At 42.0% G+C, this 17177-nt stretch overlaps 1 protein-coding gene across 3 annotated transcripts in view; it reads left to right on the forward strand.

The window, feature by feature from the left end:
- The window catches only part of wdhd1 (WD repeat and HMG-box DNA binding protein 1), a 67532-nt gene that overhangs the window by 35220 nt on the left and 15135 nt on the right, over positions 1-17177 (forward strand). For all 3 annotated transcript variants that reach the window (XM_033027237.1, XM_033027239.1, XM_033027238.1), the window contains exons 14-19: positions 5149-5390; positions 8909-9046; positions 9635-9791; positions 11577-11691; positions 15685-15816; positions 16778-16971. In XM_033027237.1, coding sequence (XP_032883128.1) covers positions 5149-5390; positions 8909-9046; positions 9635-9791; positions 11577-11691; positions 15685-15816; positions 16778-16971 — 978 coding nt within the window. The remainder of the gene's footprint in view (positions 1-5148; positions 5391-8908; positions 9047-9634; positions 9792-11576; positions 11692-15684; positions 15817-16777; positions 16972-17177) is intronic.

The following is a 17177-nucleotide window of genomic DNA, read 5'->3' on the forward strand; positions in this document are numbered from 1 at the left end:
CTACAGCCACTGTCACTCAAGGCATTCCCCAAGGCTCTGTTCTCGGTCCCCTCCTCTTCATCATCTACATCCTCCCCCTTGGTCATATACTCCGTCACTTCAAACTGGACTTCCATTGCTATGCTGATGACACCCAGATCTATCTCAGCACCAAATCCCCCCACCACCCCCCTCTCTCCCATATCAACTCCTGCCTGTCAGCCATCAAATCTTGGATGCAACTCAACTTCCTTAAATTAAACAGTAACAAAACAGAATTTCTCCTCATTGGCTCCAAATCAACACTTACCAAAATTAACAACCCCACTCTCACTATTGACGGCACCACTGTCTCCCCATCTCCTCAAGCCCGCAACCTTGGCGTGATCTTTGACTCAACCCTCTCCCTTGAGCTTCACATCCGCCATGTTGTCAAAACATCATTTTTTCACCTCTGCAACATTGCCAAAATCAGACCCTCTCTCACACCCCCCGCTGCTGAAAGACTCATCCATGCCTTCATCTCCTCCCGACTGGACTACTGTAACTCTCTTCTCTTTGGCATCAATTCCAGCAACATCAACCGACTCCAACTGGTCCAGAATGCAGCCGCCCGACTCATTACCCACACCAAATCCTGGCACCACATCACCCCAGTCCTCGAAGAACTTCACTGGCTTCCCATTTCCCACCGGATCATCTACAAAATCCTGGTCCTCACCTACAAAGCCCTCAACCACATGCCCCCCCCTTATCTCACTGACCTCCTCTCCCCCTACCAACCCTCACGGTCCCTCAGATCCATTTCAGCCGGTCTCCTCTCCATTCTGAAATCCAACCTCTGCACTTTTGGAGACAGAGCCTTCTCCAGGGCAGCTACCAGGCTCTGGAACTCCCTCCCACAATTGATCCGAACTTCTGAGTCCCTCACCATCTTCCAGTCCCGCCTCAAGACCCATCTCTTCACCTCTGCATACCCTTAGTCCCATGTCCCCCTCCCCTTTGCATCTCTGTCTTACTGCTCTATTTTGTTTTGTTCTTGACTCACCATGTAAAGCGACTTTGAGTCCTTGAAAAGCGCTATACAAATAAAATGTATTATTATTATATGTAAGTCCTGCCATCCCAGGAATCAGTCTGGTGAACCTTCTCTGTGCTCCCTCTATGGCAAGAATGTCTTTCCTCAGATTAGGAGACCAATACTGTACACAATACTCCAGGTGTGGTCTCACCAAGGCCCTGTACAACTGCAGTAGAACCTTCCTGCTTCTATACTTAAATCCTTTTGCTATGAATGCTAACATACCATTCGCTTTCTTCACTGCCTGCTGCACCTGCATGCCTACTTTCAATGACTGGTGTACCATGACACCCAGGTCTCGTTGCATCTCCCCCTTTCCTAATTGGCCACCATTCAGATAATAGTCTACTTTCCTGTTCTTGCCACCAAAGTGGATAACCTCACATTTATCCACATTATACTGCATCTGCCATGCATTTGCCCACTCACCCAGCCTATCCAAGTCACCTTGCAGCCTCCTAGCATCCTCCTCACAGCTAACACTGCCCCCCAGCTTCGTGTCATCCGCAAACTTGGAGATGTTGCATTCAATTCCCTCGTCCAAATCATTAATATATAGTAAATAGCTGGGGTCCCAGCACTGAGCCTTGCGGTGCTCCACTAGTCACTGCCGGCCATTCTGAAAAGGACCCGTTTACTCCTACTCTTTGCTTCCTGTCTGCCAGCCAGTTCTCCATCCACATCAATACTGAACCTCTATGGCGAGAAGGAATAGGTGACGTTTCGGGTCGATACCCATCTTCAGATACAGGTCGGTGGGGGTATGATTAGCAGGTAGGTGTGGGTGACAAAAGCTAAAGGTGAAAAAGAGAAAAGGGTGTCAAATAAGTAGAGAAATGGAGTGAAATGCAAGTCCGGAGCAATGTGGATGGAAGTGGATGGAGGGGGGGGGGGGGGGGGGGGGGGGGTAGATAAAAGGGAAATGGGGACAAGGATTGGAGATGAATGTATGAAGAAGGAACTGATCAGGAAGATGGTGAGAGAAATGGGAATGCACTCGTCCTGCAGTACTGGCAACAATATTTGTGAATCATTTCTGCATCCGCTCTAGCTTAGTCACATCATTCCTCTAACTTGAAAACCAGAACTGCACACAACATTCCAGGTAAATCCTACCAACATCTTGTACAGCTATAACATAATATTTTGACTCCTGTTCTCAATGCTGCAAGTCTGCCTGATACAACTCAAGAATTGAACTAGAGATCTGTATTACTGTAGATAGACACAAAATGCTGAAGTAACTCAGTGGGTCAGGCAGCATCTCTGGAGAAAAATAATAGGTGATGCTTCTTCATCCTGAAGAAGGATTTTGGCGTGGACCGTTACCTATTTCTCTCCAGAGCTGCTGCCTGACCCACTGAGTTATTACACCGTTTTGTGTCTATGGTATAAACCAGTATCTGCAGTTCCTTCCTACACATAGAAACATAGAAAATAGGTGCAGGAGGAGGCCATTCGGCCCTTCGGCCCAGCACCGCCATTCATTGTGATCATGGCTGATCGTCCCCAATCAATAACGCGTGCCTGCCTTCTCCCCATATCCCTTGATTTCACTAGCCCCTAGAGCTCTATCTAACTCTCTCTTAAATCCATCCTGTGACTTGGCCTCCACTGCCCTCTGTGGCAGGGAATTCCACAAATTCACAACTCTGGGTGAAAACGTTTTTTCTCACCTCAGTCTTAAATGGCTTCCCATTTATTCTAAGACTGTGGCCCCTGGTTCTGGTCTTGCCCAACATTGGGAATTTTTTTCCTGCATCTAGCTTGCCCAGTCCTCTTATAATTGTATATGTCTTTATAAGATACCCCTTCATCCTTCTAAACTCCAGTGAATACAAGTCTAGACTTTTCAATCTTTCCTCATATGACAATCCCGCCATCCCAGGGATCAATCTCGTGAACCTACGCTGCACTGCCTCAATCACAAGGTTGTCCTTCCTTAAATTAAGAGACCAAAACTGGACACAATACTCCAGATGCGGTCTCACCAGAGCCCTATACAACTGCAGAAGAACCTCTTTACTCCTATACTGAAATCCTCTTGTTATCAAGGCCAACATTCCATTAGCTTTCTTCACTGCCTGCTGTACCTGCACGCCAACTTTCAGTGACTGGTGTACAAGGACGCCCAGGTCTCGCTGCACCTCCCCTTACCTAACCTAACCCCATTGAGATAATAATCTGCCCCCTTGTTTTTGCAAGTGGATAACCTCACATTTATCTATATTATACTGCATCACATGCCAGGCATCTGCCCACTCGCTCAACCTGTCCAGGTCACCCTGCAACCTCCTAACATCCTTTTCACAGTTCACACTGCCACCCAGCTTTGTGTCATCCGCACACTTGCTAGTGTTGCTCCTAATTCCCTCTTCCAAATCATTAATATATATGGTAAACGGTTGCGGGCCCAACACCGAGCCTTGCGGCACTCCATTCGCCACTGCCTGCCATTCTGAAAAGGACCCGTTCACTCCTACTCTTTGCTTCCTGTCTGCCAACCAATTTTCTATCCATGTCAACACCCTACCCCCAATACCATGTGCTCTAATTGTAGTCACCAGTCTCCCGTGGGGGACCTTATCAAAGGCTTTCTGAAAGTCTAGATACACTACATCCACTGGCACCCCTTCATCCATTTTACTTGTCACATCCTCAAAAAATTCCAGAAGGTTAGTCAAGCATGATTTCCCTTTCATAAATTCATGTTGACTTGGACTAATCCTTTTACTGCTATCCAAATGCCTCATTATTACCTCTTTAATATTTGACCAGCATCTTTCCAACCACCGAAGTCAGGCTAACCGGTTTGTAATTCCCCGTTTTCTCTCTCGCTCCTTTCTTGAAAAGTGGGATAGCATGACTTTGCTACTCTTTTTCCCTTAACATATATAAAGAAGCTATTACTGTCCTTCTTTATATTCCTGGCCAGCTTCCCTTCGTACTTCATCTTTTCGGCCCGTATTGCCCGTTTTGTTTCCTTCTGTTGTCATAAGAAAGTTTCCCAATCCTCTGGCTTCCGGCTACTCTTTGTTGTGTTATACATCTTTTATTTTAGTTTTATTCTATCCCTAACTTCTCTTGTCAGCCACGGTTGCCTCCTACTCCCCTTAGAATCTTTCTTCCTTTTTGGAATGAAATGATCCTGCGTCTTCCGGATTATGGCCAGAAATTCCTGCCATCGCTGTTCCACCGTCATTCCTGCTAGGATCCCTTTCCAGTCTACCTTGGCCAGCTCCTCTCTCATGCCTTTGTTCAACTGCATCACTGACACTTCCGATTTAACCTTCACCTTCTCAAATTGCAGATTAAAACTAATCATATTATGATCACTACCTCCAAGCGGTTCCTTTATCTCAAGTTCTCTTATATCTGGTTCATTGGACAACACTAAATCCAGAATCGCCTTTTCTCTGGTCGGCTCCATTACAAGCTGCTCTAAGAATCCATCTTGGAGGCATTCTACAAACTCTTTCTTGGGGTCCTGAACCAACCTGATTTTCCCAGTCTACCTGCATATTGAAATCCCCCATTACCACAGTGGCATTACCTTTGTTACATGCCAGTTTTAACTCCTGCTGCAACTTACACCCTACATCCAGGCTACTATTTGGGGGTTTAAGAAGGAACTGCATATGCTGGAAAATTGAAGGTAGACAAAAGTGATGGAGAAACTCAACGGGTGCAGCAGCATCTATGGAATGAAGGAAATAGGGAACATTTCAGGCCGAAACCCTTCTTCAGACTGATGTAGGGTGGGGGGGGGGGGGGAGAAGAAAGGAGAAAGGAAGAGGAGGTGCCCGAGGGCTGAGGGAGAGCTGAGAAGGGGAGGTCTTCTGTCCCGACAGCTTCTAAGTGGGTGAACCTGTTCTCAAGAGGTACAACACCCGGGGACCTTTGCATTCCATGTTTCCCTCCTCACCGTCACATCTGTATAACTGTCTTAAATTAACTTATTTCCATTAGTTGTTCAGCACGTTTAACTCGCATGTATCTCCTTCAAGAATCAATATGAAAAGCTGGAAATCAAGTTATTGTCCATATTCAGACATTCAACTTGGTCTTGTCTGTTATCTTCCCATCAGCACACTGCAGTGTATTCACTTCAACTCCAGGGACACAAATAAAGAATGGATGGTGGATATGGCAGACGATGAAAACATTGAAGCGATTTGTTTGGGCCAAGGTTGGACTGCTATTTCAACAAGTGCTCTAATTGTTCGTATCTTCAGCATTGGTGGCATACAAAAGGAGCTCTTCAGTCTAATGGGGCCTGTGGTCTCCATGTCGGGACACGGGGAACAGCTAATGATCTCTTATCACCGAGGTAACTAAAACTTTTCTTTGAATTTGCTTGGTTACTTTTTGTTGATTATGGAGCGTATAGATCCCAGGTTACAAACTCCTGATTTATGCACAGCCTGTATATACGGACAAGCATTTGGGAGACGGGCAGGATACGTTTCATGGCTGCTATAGTGCTAGACACTTTCTGCAGTGTAGGAACTTGGTCTGTGGCAATATTTGAATCGTTGAGTTAACTGCCCTGGTTTAACTGCATGGACTATGTAGGGAAGTTGGTTTGCTGTAGGGATGGAGTTCCCAAATCGAAAGTGACCTCTGACCTGGGCATGCACAGTCGAAATACCGAACTCGCTTATCCCACTGTTTTGATTGAACTTTTGCACATCTTTTCTCGCAGCTTAATTGTCAGTGCAGCATTTTTGATTACATCTCTGCAAAGAATGTTGAAATAGTATTTAAATATTTAAAGTTGTTGTCCAAGTGAAACCTATTATTGATTTAACAAGAATAGGCTGCAATTCTGTTCATACTATGTGAAAATACAAACTGCCATCTAGTGGGGTCTTCAATTCTTGCTTTTTGATTTATGCCATTTATTTGCTTCCCTGGAAATACTTTTTAGTTTCTATATCAGTAATAAAAATACTTTCTTTACACTTTTCATGAATGAAATTGATAACACTGAAAGTCACCTTTCTGAGCATCAGTTGATAAGGATTTTTTTTAAATGGTGTCCTAAATTGACACATAGATGTTTATGTAACTGAATATGTAGGAAAGAACTGCAGATGCTGGTTTGAATCAAAGCTAGACACAACATGCTGGAGTAACTCAGCGGGACATGCAGCATCTCTGGAGAGAAGGAATTGAAAAAGTTACTTTTATAACAATCAAACAGGTTCGCTTCTTAATAAACAGACAACTCACAATACGGTTGGTAGACCAGTTCAAAACTTTACTTATTATCGGCCGATGGAAGTGGCAAGGAAAACCCCAGTCAAGTGAGCAATACAGACACTTGGCTGTCCTCAGTCCACTTCCCCAAACAACAGAATTACTGAAGAAGGGTTTCGGCCCGAAACGTCGCCTATTTCCTTCGCTCCATAGATGCTGCTGCACCCGCTGAGTTTCCCCAGCAATTTTGTGTACCTTTAGAATTACATGGTATATAGTGTTCAAGAAGGAACTGCAGATGCTGGAAGATCGAAGGTACACAAAATTGCTGGAGAAACTCAGTGGGTGCAGCAGCATCTATGGAGCGAAGGAAATAGGCGACGTTTCGGGCCGAAACCCTTCTTCAGACTGATATAGTGTTTTTTTTTGTCACCTTAGCACATTTCACAAACATTAGTCATGGTCAGAGGTACAGAGAATACACGTTACTACAGGATGCATCTGAGTTGTCTCGTCACATCAGCTGCATCAAGGGCATCTTGTCATGTGGTACAAGGACTTTACATATCAAAGGCATCGGACATTTGGTTCAAGATACTTGCATATCAAAGTCATCAGTCACTGCATACCTCAAAGGCATTGGACATTGGTACAAGGTATTTTGCATATTAAAGACATCGGACATTATCTCAATACCGCTTACTGGGATTAATCTGTGCTTCCTCTCTCGTCAAATGTTAGACTAATTTTAAAGTCATTCATTATCTTAATACACTGCAACCTGAGGCAAGCCTGGACTTGCCTTTCTGTATCAATCTACTGGAGAAAAGCCTGCTTTGAGACTAAATATAAGTTGTAAGCTGGCCCTGGAATCCATTTAATTTCTTCTTATATTTTTAACATAATTCAGCCTTATCAGAATGGGCGACGTTTCGGGTCGAGACTCTTCTTCAGACTGATGTCAGGGGAGTGGGCGGGACAAAGATAGAATGTAGTGGAAGACTGGTGGAAGAACTGGGAAGGAGGAGGGGATGGAGAGAGGGAAAGCAAGGGCTATTTGAAGTTAGGGAAGTTAATGTTCATACTGCTGGGATGTAAAGGGCCTGTCCCACTTGGCCGTCATTGCGCGTCACGCAGATGGCGCGCGAAGATTTTGTACATCATAAAACCCTGCGGCGCAGCGGCGCGTCACTGCATATGTCATCAGGCACCATGCGCGCATCACATGCGTGTCACGACGCACGCGTTGTGTGTCGTGACGTGTAAATTATGTCGCGTAAATTACGTGCAAATGATGGCCAAGTGGGACAGGCCCTTAAGCTACCCAAGCGAAATATGAGGTACTGTTCCTCCAATTTGCGCTGACAATGGAGAAGGCCCAGGACAGAAAGGTCATATTGGGAATGCACCAGCAATCAGGATTGAACCTGACTGGCGCTATAAGGCAGAAGTTCTACCTACCCCTGCGCCACTATGCCGCTCTAAATGATCTGAATGATTAAGTATTTGCACCATCATATATGATCAGACCGTGAGGAAGAAAAAAAGTTTTTCCCTTGGCTGCTTAATTTATACTGTTTTATCTGTGAATATAATCTGTGCTACTCTCAGCCGCTTGGGAAATTGCCTGGTAATTTTGCTGAGGGCTGATTCAAATTCTCTAAACTTATTGTACCTTTTGGAAGAATTGTTCGTAACCAATAAGCCAGATGATGGAATTATTTAGACCCGTTGCTGAAGGGAAATAAATTGTTAAGAGAATTTCAACTAGCTAAAACTTATTTTTTAAACCGGGGATATATTAATGATTCACAACTTGTCAAATTACTGGTGTAAAAACAGAAAATCTTGCAAACATTTGGTAGGCTCAATATTACGGCGTTTGCAGTTCCTTGTCTCCATTATCTTCAAATGCGAGCTTTGTTTCCCCTCAAGTGCTGTTTGAATTGCTGACCATTTCCAGCACTTTCTGTTGTTTAAATTTTGTATCTCCAGCATCAGTTGTGTTCTGCTTTTATATAATATTCAAAGTTTTTGATTAGTACATATTAGTGTCTACCTGAGCAAAAAGCCAATTGGTTGGACCCATCCCAGACCTGGGATGTAGGCCAAATTTTGCATGAAATGTAGGTGTATTTCCTCTTATATTTGCCCGCAGCTTCAGAACCTGTGCACAACATTAAGTTCCAAGGTTGTAGGCGGTTGTTAACAGCAAATGTATCTACTTTCACTCAGGCCAAGGAAAATGAATTTGTGGTAATTCCCCTCGACTTATGTGGAGATTCCATGCATGTGGCACATTTTGAGTTGGAACTTGTACAAGAACAGCTTTCCCATTCATTTCAGTGGAAGGGCTGAAATGGGCAATGAGTTTTTTTTAGATTTTCTCAGTTGCTTTATTTAATTTTTGTGTAATTTCAACTTATGGGTTTTAGTTATTTTAAAGTTTTTAATTCTTTAAGAAATGTAATGGTTTGAATAAATTGTAATTGTTTTTGAATGTTTCTCAATGCTAGTTATTCAACAGTTCTCCAGTTTAGGCAATTGATCTTGGACTATAACAGTTCTGTATATGAATGTGTATTTTTAAGATAAGCAAGAAGCCAACTAACTGTCAGCAAAAAACATTTGCTTTCTCGTTTTCAGGCACTGGATTTGATGGTGATCAGTGTCTCGGGGTGCAACTGATAGAACTAGGAAAGAGAAAGCTGCAGGTTTTCCAAGGTGTTCCCCTTCCTCTAAGTAGGAAGTCATATCTGGCATGGCAGGGCTTCTCTGCTGAAGGTGATCTTAATATGCCCGTAATATTTTAGTTAATGCATGGTGAAATATGTAGGAAAAATACAATTCCTAACTGCTAATATTACAATTTGTTACTTCTAATATTGCACTCTAATGACAAAGATGGCAACACCGAATTCATAGAGTTTAACAGTTCAATCATAAAGGAAATCATTTTGAGCGAGGTGCTGAGTTGGATCTGCTCATTTGCTAATGCATGTTGTGGTCAGCCTGGTAAAAGTTTAACATCATATCCCTGATTTTTCTTTGAACTTAAATTGTTGATGTTTTTTAGATTAAAAATATGCAATTTTATTTTGATTTCTCGTATTGGCAGTTTTTCTCTTTCATTGTCATTTTATAATCTTGTTTTACTGCATTAAATAAAAATGTTTTGGAAGTGTAGCATAGATTTTTGTAAAAATGCTAGAATGGATCCTCAAACATCTGAACAAATACTTTTGTCAAAGCTCTTAATTCAATGTCTTTGAATTGCAGTAAATATCTTGTTTTGAAATAGTTGCGGTTTGTGATCAATTTATGATCACAAAAATCACTACGTTTGGTACAGTGACTAACATTTTTCTGTAGGAACCCCAGTGTTCGCAGATTCGAATGGAATAGTGCGAATGTTGAACAGATTGCTAGGAAACACCTGGATTCCTGTTTCTAACACCAAGGACCATTGCAAGGGCAAATCCGATTATTATTGGATGATCGGTATCCACGAAAACCCCCAGCAGCTCAGGTAAAGTAGGTCAATAAGCCATAATAGATGTAGTGTGTTCTATTAATTGTAAATAAATATATCAACTTTTCACATTGAACCTGTACTGAGTAAATATTGTGAATTCACAAATTTGAAAAAAGTTTAACTATCATAAATTGCTCATCAAAATCCTCGGGCATCACATTAAACCACTTATAGAAGTAACATCAGATTGCCAAAAAATAATTTTGATCCTTGAAACTCAAAGACATGATTACATTAAAGTGCATTTATAAGTTGCACTTCCAACTTAATATTGATGCATGCCAGTTTCCCTTCCATTCAAGGGTAACATTTAGTAACATGTATCTTGCAGTCATTTTATTGAAATATAATGCCTGGGTAAACAAACACAAATGAATACTGTATAATTTGCAGCAATGTGTGGGATTTTTAATTTTCTACATTCCGAAATTTAGCAATGTGAATGCATCAGAGATCTGCAATTCTGCAGTGAATGGTTCAAACACTGAAAATTGTATTTTACATTCTGGTATTTTCTCTTTGCTCTACTAGTTGTGCCTGCGTATGGTACACAAAAAAGCTGGAGAAACTCAGCGGGTGCAGCAGCATCTATGGAGCGAAGGAAATAGGCAACGTTTCGGGCCGAAACCCTTCTTCAGACTGATCGGGGGTGAGGGGGGACGGGGACAAGAAAGGAAAAAGGAGGAGGAGCCCGAAGGCTGAGGGAAGGGAGGAGACAGCAGGGGGACTGAGGAAGGGGAGGAGACAGCAAGGACTAACAAAATTGGGAGAATTCGATGTTCATGCCCCCAGGATGCAGACTCCCCAAGCGGAATATGAGGTGCTGTTCCTCCAATTTCCGGTGTTGCTCGCTGTGGCCATGGAGGAGACCCAGGACAGAGAGGTCGGAGACGGAGTGGGAGGGGGAGTTGAAGTGCTGAGCCACCGGGAGGTCAGCTAATGGTTTGATTGTACTCATAGTACAATTTGATTTGACTGGATAGCATGCAAACATAAACTTTTCACTGTATCTTGGTACACGTGACAAAAGTAAACCAATACCAAGTGGACTGAATGAAGGGTATTTAGAAGTTAGATCATGTAAGTGTGAAAGGAAGGACTGGCAATGCTAGTTAATGACTTCAGTGTGGCTGAGGAGCTGGCTTGATTTACCATGGTCTGATTTAATTACATAACATGCAGACAAAAGCTTTATTCTGGATCTTGGTAGGCATGACAATAATAAACAAATAATAAATCATGGCTCATTTAAAATCCCAGCAACTAAAAAATAGTGTTTGTTTATAGGGTGCTCTGATGTGGAACTATTAACTGTTTAGCCCACAATAACAAATATGAATACTTGCATTACATTTGTACTACTGTATGTGAATTAATCATTTTGGTCAAGTTGTGTGCATTTTGTGGACCCCAACTTATTATTGAGACCGATGGACATATTTGTGAGTTGGTCCTGAATTGCAATTACTTTTTCCTGTAAATTTGACTTTGTTTAATAAGAAAATTATTTAAATAGCTGGACAGTTCAAATAAAAATACTTCTTGTTTTGAAAACATGGTCAAACATACCCTTTAACTTGAGCACACTTTTGCCTTTGACTTGGTTGCTATTTCTGTGAGTGTAAAATACTGTACGATCTTGCTGGTGGAGATGAGAATGGTTATGATCCTGAATTTCTTAATGCCAATTTTTTCTTTATTGATAAATAAGACAGACCGAACAATGCATTACTTTTTTTAAAAGGACATCCTTGAAACTAAACATATTATTATCAATAGATGCATTCCATGCAAAGGAGCCAAGTTCCCACCAACACTGCCTCGTCCTACTGTGACAATCCTACCACTGATACTTCCTTATTGTCAGATGAGCTCAGAAAAGGGACAAATGGAGGTATGTGCCTATAGCATGTTCTCTTGTATTGGTCCCCGTATCCTTAATTCAATTGTTAACAAAACTCAAATTTGACTTAATGTTTGCAAAATTTGAAATGTATTCTTTACTGCAACTTAATTTACACTAAATTTAAAAGAAAGTAAATTAAGTCATTATGAATTGCGTTAAAAAAAAACGTAAAAGGAACCTACCAAATTATCTGATTTGCGATATTACATCTTTGGGATTGATTCAAATGTAGTGTCATTATTCATGATGGGCAGCACGTAACAAGCCAGGTAAGTATGGGCGAATGAGTTTCAAGTCAAATGTCGGGAAGTTGATGGAAAATATTCGGAGGGACAGAATTAATCTACACTTGGAAATTCAGAGCTTGATCAGGAATAATCAGCAAAGTTTTGTTGGTGAAAGATCGTGTCTGACTGATATGATCTAATTTCTTTGTTTTTAAGAAGTAACAGATATATCACAGTGAGTTGTCTACGTGGACTTCAGTAAGGTTTTTGAACAAAGTCTGATGTAGAAGACTGATCCAAAAGGTTGCAGGTGTGGAAAAGCATGTTGGCAAATTGGATACAAAATTAGTTTGATATGAGTGTGATGTGGAGGACTGGTTTTGTCATTGGTGGCCTGTGGTGCACCACAAACATCTGTGCTGGGACCCCAACTATTGTTAACTGCATGGATATGAATGCGGGATAAATGATTGTTAAGTTTGCTGGTGACATGAATATTTCCCAGATGATCTCATTATAATTCATAGTTAAACTAACATTACCTTGTATTATAAACCTTAAAAGTATAAATTTGCTCTATCTTTGCAAACACACACATATCCTCTCTCCACGCACACAGGTTGTATAAATGTCACACTTGACAAATGACAATTGCTTCTTGGCTAGCTCACACACCCTCCCCCTTTCTTGTTATCTCTAGGGGATGGCATTCCAACCTCATCTTTGGGCCTCTTTATGGCTTTACTTTCATACTGACAGCATTACTCAAAGGATGTTTACATCTGCAGACCACCATCTCTATCTCAAAGTATAGCCACCTCAGTTTTTATAAACATAAGAAATCCAACATTCAAAGGTCACATACCCCTCACCCGACCACATTTTGCCCTTCACATATGTCTTATCTCTTATCTCAACATGAGTATAATTAAATGTAGCTAAAGACTGGATCACAGAATCCAGAGGCGCCTTTCTATCTTAGACTAGTATAAACAGTCATCAGTCGTAAACCCCGAGCCCTTTGTGCTATAGCAGAACTAAGGAATGTGTCATAACTAAAGAGCAAATGGTCTATGACCAAATGGCCTGTGACCTGAGAACGGGCCCCACTGATAAACTACTTTTGAATATAGATTATATAAGATACATTTATATAGAAGATAATATTTACTATACAATTTGTAGAACTAGAGCCATATAGACCATTCACATGCATCCTACAATAACCTACGTTTGAAATAAATGCAGTGATGTTCTCACCAGGGTCTCTTCTATACCCCGTAACTCTGCTCTCACTCCCCATCCCCCCCCCTCCCCACCCCCACTCTTAACAAGGGCAGAGTCCCCCTTGTCCTCGCCATCCACCCTACCAGCCGTCACATTCAACAAATAATCCTCCGACATTTTTGCCACCTCCAACGGGATCCCACCACTGTCCACATCTTCCCATCTCCTCCCCTGTCTGCTTTCCGCAGAGACCGCTCCCTCCGTAACTCCCTGGTCAATTCGTCCCTTCCCACCCAAACCTCCCCCTCCCCTGGCACTTTCCCTTGCAACCGCAGGAAATGCTACACTTGTCGATTTACCTGCCCCCTTGACTCCATTCAAGGACCCAAGCAGTCTTTCCAGGTGCGGCAGAGATTCACCTGCACCTCCTCCAACCTCATCTATTGCATCCGCTGCTCTAGGTGTCAGCTGCTCTACATCGGTGAGACCAAGCGTTGGCTTGGCGATCGCTTCGCCGAACACCTCCGCTCGGTTCGCAATAACCAACCTGATCTCCCGGTGGCTCAGCACTTCATCTCCCCCTCCCATTCCAAATCTGACCTTTCTGTCCTGGGCCTTCTCCATGGCCAGAGTGAGGCCCACCGTAAATTGGAGGAGCAGCACCTCATATTGTGCAGTTTACACCCCAGCGGTATGAACATTGACTTCTCCAATTTCAGATAGTCCCTGCTTTTTCCTCCCCTTCTCAGCTCTCCCTCAGCCGACTGTCTCTGCCTCTTACTTTCTTCTTCCCGCCCCCCCCCCCCCCACCCTCACATCAGTCTGAAGAAGGGTCTCGACCAGAAACGTCACCTATTTCCTTCGCTCCATAGATGCTGCCTCACCCGCTGAGTTTCTCCAGCATTTTTGCATTTCAGTGACCTTCATTATTTGGTCACTTATTTTGAAGTATAATATATGAACATAGAACAGCATGGCACTGGAACACAATGTCGGTGCACAATGTCTGTACTGAACATGATGCCCATGATCATTCTTATCTGTGTACACGTAATCCATATCTATTAATTCCTTACATATCCATGTACCTATCCAAAAGTCTCTTAAATGTCTCTATCGTATCTGCCACCACCCCTAGGCAGCGAGTTCCAGGCACTCGCCACCCTCTTAAACAAAAATGTGTCCTGCACAAATCCTTGCAGCTTAGCCCCTCACTTTAAAGCTATTCCCTCTAGTATATGATTTTTCCATCTCTGCCTACCCTAATATGCCTCTCATAATTTTATACTCTTCTGTCAGATCTCCCTGCAACCTCCAGCATTCCTGAGAAAACCATCCAAGTCTGTCAGAATTCTTCCTGTAGCTAATACCCCCTAATCCTGGCATTATTCTGGGAAACCTCATTTGCACCCTTTCGACCGCCTCGAGGTCCTTCCTGTATTGGGGCAAGCAGAACTGCATGTAGGACTTCCGGACTCTTATACTCAATGCCCTGACCCAATGAAGGCAAGCATACCATCCATATATGTCGTCTTTACCACGCTATCTACTTTGAAACCACTTTCATGAGGTTATGGGTTTGGAGCCCAAGATCCCTCTTTACATCAATGCATCAACTGTATTCCTTCCCCTTGCATTCAATCTCCCAAAGGCACACTTGCTCGAATTTAACTCCGTCTGCCATTTCTCTGCCCATACTTGCTGATCTAGATCCCACTGTATACTTTGAAGGCCTTCCTCACAGTGTGCAACCTCAGCAATCTTTGTAAATTTCAAACATACTTACCAATCTGCCTACGTTTACATGTAAATCATTCATATCGATCACAAATAGCAGAGGTCCCAGCACAATCCCAGTGGAACTCCACTGGTCACAGATCTCCAGCCTGAATAATGTCCATCCACCACTACTCTCTGTCTTCTAACAGTAAGCCTGTTCTGAATCAATGCGATCATGTCAAGTCTCTGAAGAAAGTTTTAACCTGGAAAATCCAGTTAGGATCAATAATTCCAGTAAGTTGCTTACAATGTTATGAATACACTAATACATTTTGAGATTCTTGGAAGGTTGAGAATTGGGTGATTATTTTGGTGATGTCATTTCTGATCAAAGAAATCAACAACTTAAAATGAGATGTGTCCTATAATAAGTAGGTGGTCCACTCTGCTAGTTTATTATCTGAGAAGGGTGAAAGTTACTGCTGCAGACAGACTTGTACACCACCAGTAAGTGAATATATCTACTGCTAAATATACAATTATTGCTTGTGTAACGGATGTGATGGACAATGCCAGATGGTACTAATGCAATTTCTAGCAACTAATGCTTCTGTAGGATTTGGATCTCTTAAAAGAGGCTAATCTTGAAAATAATTAGTATAAATGGATTTCATATAAGCCCTTGGGACATTTTTGCTTTTTTGATACTAATTAGCACAAACTGCAAATGTTTTGTATATCAAATGCCTGTATTTAAATTTTGTTAATAGCCGGTAATGGACAATTTTGATTACTCTTATCTTTTCAGGAGCAATACTGGCGATCTATTCTATTTCACAACCATTTTGACTATTTGACAGCAAATAACTATGAGTTTAACCAAGCTGCAGAAAATAAAGTACTGAAGGAACAGCAGGAACTGTTGATGAAAATGTTTGCTGTGAGTGAAAACTGTATAATCTCCTGCAGCTGTTTCTGCAAATATGTCCATTATGTAATTTTTCTTGGTGAAAATGGAACACTTCCAATATCCGGCAGCAACAGATCTTTGAGTGATGAAATGTGGGTGGGAACCTGTATTTAATATGCATGTGCGTAATACGTCCTGCTGGATAATTTTATTTATAATGTTTCGGGCTGGTTATTAACTCCCTCACAGCGCCAGAGACCCAAGTTCATTCCTGACTTTGGGTACTGTCCATGTGAAATTCATATGTTCTCCCTGTGACCATGTGGGTTTCCTCTTGCATCCCAAAGACATGTGGGTTGTAGGTTAATTGGCCATTGTAAATTGTCCCTAGTGTGTAGAGAGTGGATGAGTAAAAGGGATAACATAGAACTAGTGTGAACGGGTGATTGAAGGTCGGCGTGGGCTCAGTCACTCAAACAGCCTGTTTCCATGCTTTATCTCCAAACTAAATAAACATGAGCTCTTGATTTAACCAGTAACAATTAGAAATTTGACCGATCTGGCTACGGTGCAGATTTTGTAAAGTAGATTGTAAATATTAAGTAAAACATAGAAAAATACAGCACAGGAACAGGCCCTTTGGACAACAATGTCTATGCTGAGCATGATGCCATTTGTGATTTGGTGATATTCATAAACCTGGCCGCAATTCATTTTAATTTTTGACGGTTTATTTAAATAATGTTGAAAAGCTCAGAGGCAGAAGTTTCAACTCTACATGCTTTGGCAGTTCTTAGTGGATTTGTAAAAGGAAAAGTTTTAATCTTGAACACTAATATATCAATACCAGAACAAATGTGATATCTGTACTGTGAGAAGACAATGTTTAATATTCCAATTTTCATTTTGGAATTTTTAATGTTAAATAATTTGTAAAATGAGGTATTCTAACAATAAGATTAATAAAAACCTAATTCTGCCTGTTGTTTAGTTATCTTGCAAGGTAGATCGTGAATTCCGATGTGAAGAGCTTTCGGAATTTATGACCCAGAATGTCTTGAATTTGGCTATCAAGTATGCTTCACGTTCAAAGCGTCTGACCCTTGCTCAGCGCCTTAGTGAGCTGGCGCATGAGAAAGCTGCAACATTGGCCGTACAAGAGGAAGATACAGAACTAAATACTGGGTATTAACATTTATATTAACTTGTTATTGCACTGTATTCCCACAAAATCGTGGTCTGTCGGAAAAGATCGATTGATTGAAAGATATAGCATGGAAATGGGCCCATCAACCCACTGAGTCCACACTGACCATCAATCACCCATTCACACTAGTTCTTTTGCATCCACTCCCTACACACTTGGGCCAATTAACCTACAAACACATATG

This window comes from Amblyraja radiata, chromosome 9 (genome assembly GCF_010909765.2).
Source record: "Amblyraja radiata isolate CabotCenter1 chromosome 9, sAmbRad1.1.pri, whole genome shotgun sequence".
NCBI lineage: Eukaryota > Metazoa > Chordata > Chondrichthyes > Rajiformes > Rajidae > Amblyraja > Amblyraja radiata.